Here is a 2782-nt window from a genome sequence, read left to right on the forward strand (position 1 = left end):
CCTTCTTTGGTTGATAGTCTTTTATGTTTACGTTGAACGTTTCGTTATGCTATGTATGCCACTGGATTTTATCTGAAATTTTAGAAAAGAAACACTAGAGATAACTTGCTAACATAAAAGATATTTAAACATACCCTAAAACGAAATGCCTGTTTGTTACACAACACCGATTTATCAATCATAACAACATAATAATCCTTATGATCATCATTTGTATCCTTGCTCATCAGAAGTCTGGTGTTAATTTTATGCGAATGTGTATCACCCAATGCTGGGCAAACAAACCAATTTTGATTATCACGACAGCGTGTTGTCAGCTCATTTGTAATGACAATCTGAAATAGTTGATTTTTATGATTAAATCTAATTTTTAAATAAAATTTTATTGTTTACTAACCGCCACCCCATATTTCATGGCTAGATTGTGTAAATCTGTTAATATTTCATAATTGACACGTGTCCTTAAGTCAACATCATCCAACTGCCTTAGCACAAAGGCATACGAATCGATGACAATTAATTTGATGGGACACTCTTCATCCTCTTGTAAAATGTTGTGCAGATTTAAAACGCTGGCTATTAAATCTCGATAATTGTTACAATAAACATAGGAAATGCTATCAAGTATGGTTGCAACATTAAAATTGGTAGATTTCGCGAAGTTACGTTGCAAGCGGGCCTCCATGTGCTGGGCAATTTCTGGAAAGAAACAAGAATATATTGTTTTTTTTTTCATAGCAAAAAAACACCTCCGATACCGAGGAACACAGAAAACCGCATCAAACTTCAGTCTGCTGTCATTTCTAAGTCACTCGTCGGACAGTCACTCGTCCGACCTACACCTCTTCTATGAGCCATAGAAGACCTGCAGCTGTAATAGAAGTCATAGAAGACCTCAGCTCTTCTATGGGTCATAGAAGACCTTCAGCTCTACTGTGGGTCATAGAAGACCTTCAGCTCTTCTATGGGTCATAAATGACCTTCAGCTCTTCTATGGGTCATAGAAGAACTTCAGCTCTTCTATGGGCCATAGAAGACCTTCAGCTCATCTATGAGCCATAGAAGACCTTCAGCTCATCTATGAGCCATAGAAGCCCTGCAGGGCTCATCTATGAGCCATAGATGAGCTGCAGATGAGGTGCAGGGCTCATCTATGACCCATAGAAAACCTACAGGGCTCATCTATGAGCAAGCGCTTCGCCAGAAATGGGCCAAAATACCGCAGAGCAACATTCGGGCAGCGTGTGACGGTTTCATTGGCCGTTTGAAGGTCATAATTCGTGCCATAATTCGAACAAATCTAAACTTATTCTACGATTTGATGTTATTTCCGACATTTTTTGCTTTTATTCAATAAAATTTAAAAAATATGTAAAAATTATGGCGTTTGACTTTGTTGCAGTTTTTTTATCTCACCCTGTAGAAAAAACATTCAATAGATGAGGAAAGATTTTTCAAAGAAAAAAATCCTTAGACATTGAGGACAATCTTTTTTTCTACGGATTTATTCTGACTTATTTCTATAGAAAAAATGGCTCCTCCATAACACCAATGAAGTAGTTTTTTATAGAAAAACGCCATTAGTCACTTAGGACATATTTTTTCTATAGGAAAAACCTTTTTTTGTCCAGAGAAAAATTGTCTCAGGAGCTGAGGCCAAGTTTTTCCATAAAAAATGATTGTTACAGTGAGGTTTAGTTTTTCTTATAGAAAAAAATTACTTAAAACCTTTTCAATAGAAAAATACTTCAGTCACTGAGGACAGATTCTGTTTAAATAACACAAATGCTAATGAGGATATATATTTTATAAAAAAAATAACTGGGGAACGTCCCTACAGAAAAAAAATTGAAAAAAAATATTTCTTTAAAAGAAAAGCTATATCAGTCAGCGATTAATTTTTTCCATAGAAAAAAATGCCTCCGACACTTGGGCAGGTTATTTTCTATGGAAAAACAATAGCTCAGTTGCTGAGGACAGTTTTTCTGCTTCCATAAAACGAGTAAACAAATGATTAAAAAGTGCATAATCTTAGCATACTTTTAGGATGATATAATTTCAATCTGAAATAGCTTTTCTAAAAAAAATCCGTCATTTTCATTTTATTACTTTTGTTTTTCAAGAACTTACCCTTCAAACGAAATGGAGAAAATGCTTGATTTGTATCAATAAAATAAGCCTTGCCACCAAGTCCTCCAGCTTCCCGAGGTAGCTGGACGTTTATGCACAATTGCAAACTAAATAGAAAAATATATTTTAAGTGATCTCCTTTCATATTATAATATTATTATGTACCTACCATACTTGCGTTTTGCCCGTACCCGAACTTCCACAAAGCTCTGTAATGTGACCCAATGATATGCCACCGGCCAAACTATCATCCAAATCTTTGATTAATGAAATAATTTTGTACTGCTCCTGTTCCTTGCGCCAAATGGCAAAGGCTGACTGTTTGAACATGGCAAGTTGTGTTATAGTTAATTTTTGTTATATTTTATCCAATTTGAGAGAATGTGCTTTATTCAAATCAACGGAAATGGGAGGCATATTAAAGATCACAGATGCAACAGGTCCTTTGCCAACATTGATGGTCCCATTCCTTTACCTTTGCTGCAAGGTATATCCTTATCTTTAAATCGTTGTCTCTATTATCTAGTTCCGAATTGGTTGTTCGCGACACTTGCAAACCATTGGGAGACTGGTAAATTTTCCAATTTCGTTTAACTTCGGTCTCCGAGCTCCCTGTTTGCTTTGTTGGTTTCCTTGTCACCAACAAGTTCAA

The 2782-nt window shown here is 35.7% G+C and overlaps 1 protein-coding gene across 1 annotated transcript; it reads right to left on the reverse strand.

The window, feature by feature from the left end:
* On the reverse strand, positions 1–2782 carry LOC101895931 (DNA repair protein RAD51 homolog 3). Its single transcript, XM_011297573.3, has 5 exons — positions 2300–2782; positions 2131–2237; positions 398–699; positions 135–335; positions 1–72 (listed from the first exon to the last, which is right to left on the reverse strand). Exons 1-5 carry the CDS (start codon positions 2458–2460, stop codon positions 28–30), a joined length of 816 nt encoding a protein of 271 aa, XP_011295875.1. The 5' UTR covers positions 2461–2782; the 3' UTR covers positions 1–27.

The sequence above is a fragment of the Musca domestica genome, unplaced genomic scaffold (assembly GCF_030504385.1).
Source record: "Musca domestica strain aabys unplaced genomic scaffold, Musca_domestica.polishedcontigs.V.1.1 24, whole genome shotgun sequence".
NCBI lineage: Eukaryota > Metazoa > Arthropoda > Insecta > Diptera > Muscidae > Musca > Musca domestica.

Excerpts from the sequence above, each read along its gene's own strand:
- LOC101895931 (XM_011297573.3), bottom strand. The coding sequence starts at position 2,460 with ATGTTCAAACAGTCAGCCTTTGCCATTTGGCGCAAGGAACAGGAGCAG. Across the intron at positions 700-2,130 it reads TTCTCCATTTCGTTTGAAGG|AAATTGCCCAGCACATGGAG; the intron begins GTAAGTTCTTGA and ends GTTTCTTTCCAG. Across the intron at positions 336-397 it reads CCATGAAATATGGGGTGGCG|ATTGTCATTACAAATGAGCT; the intron begins GTTAGTAAACAA and ends CAACTATTTCAG.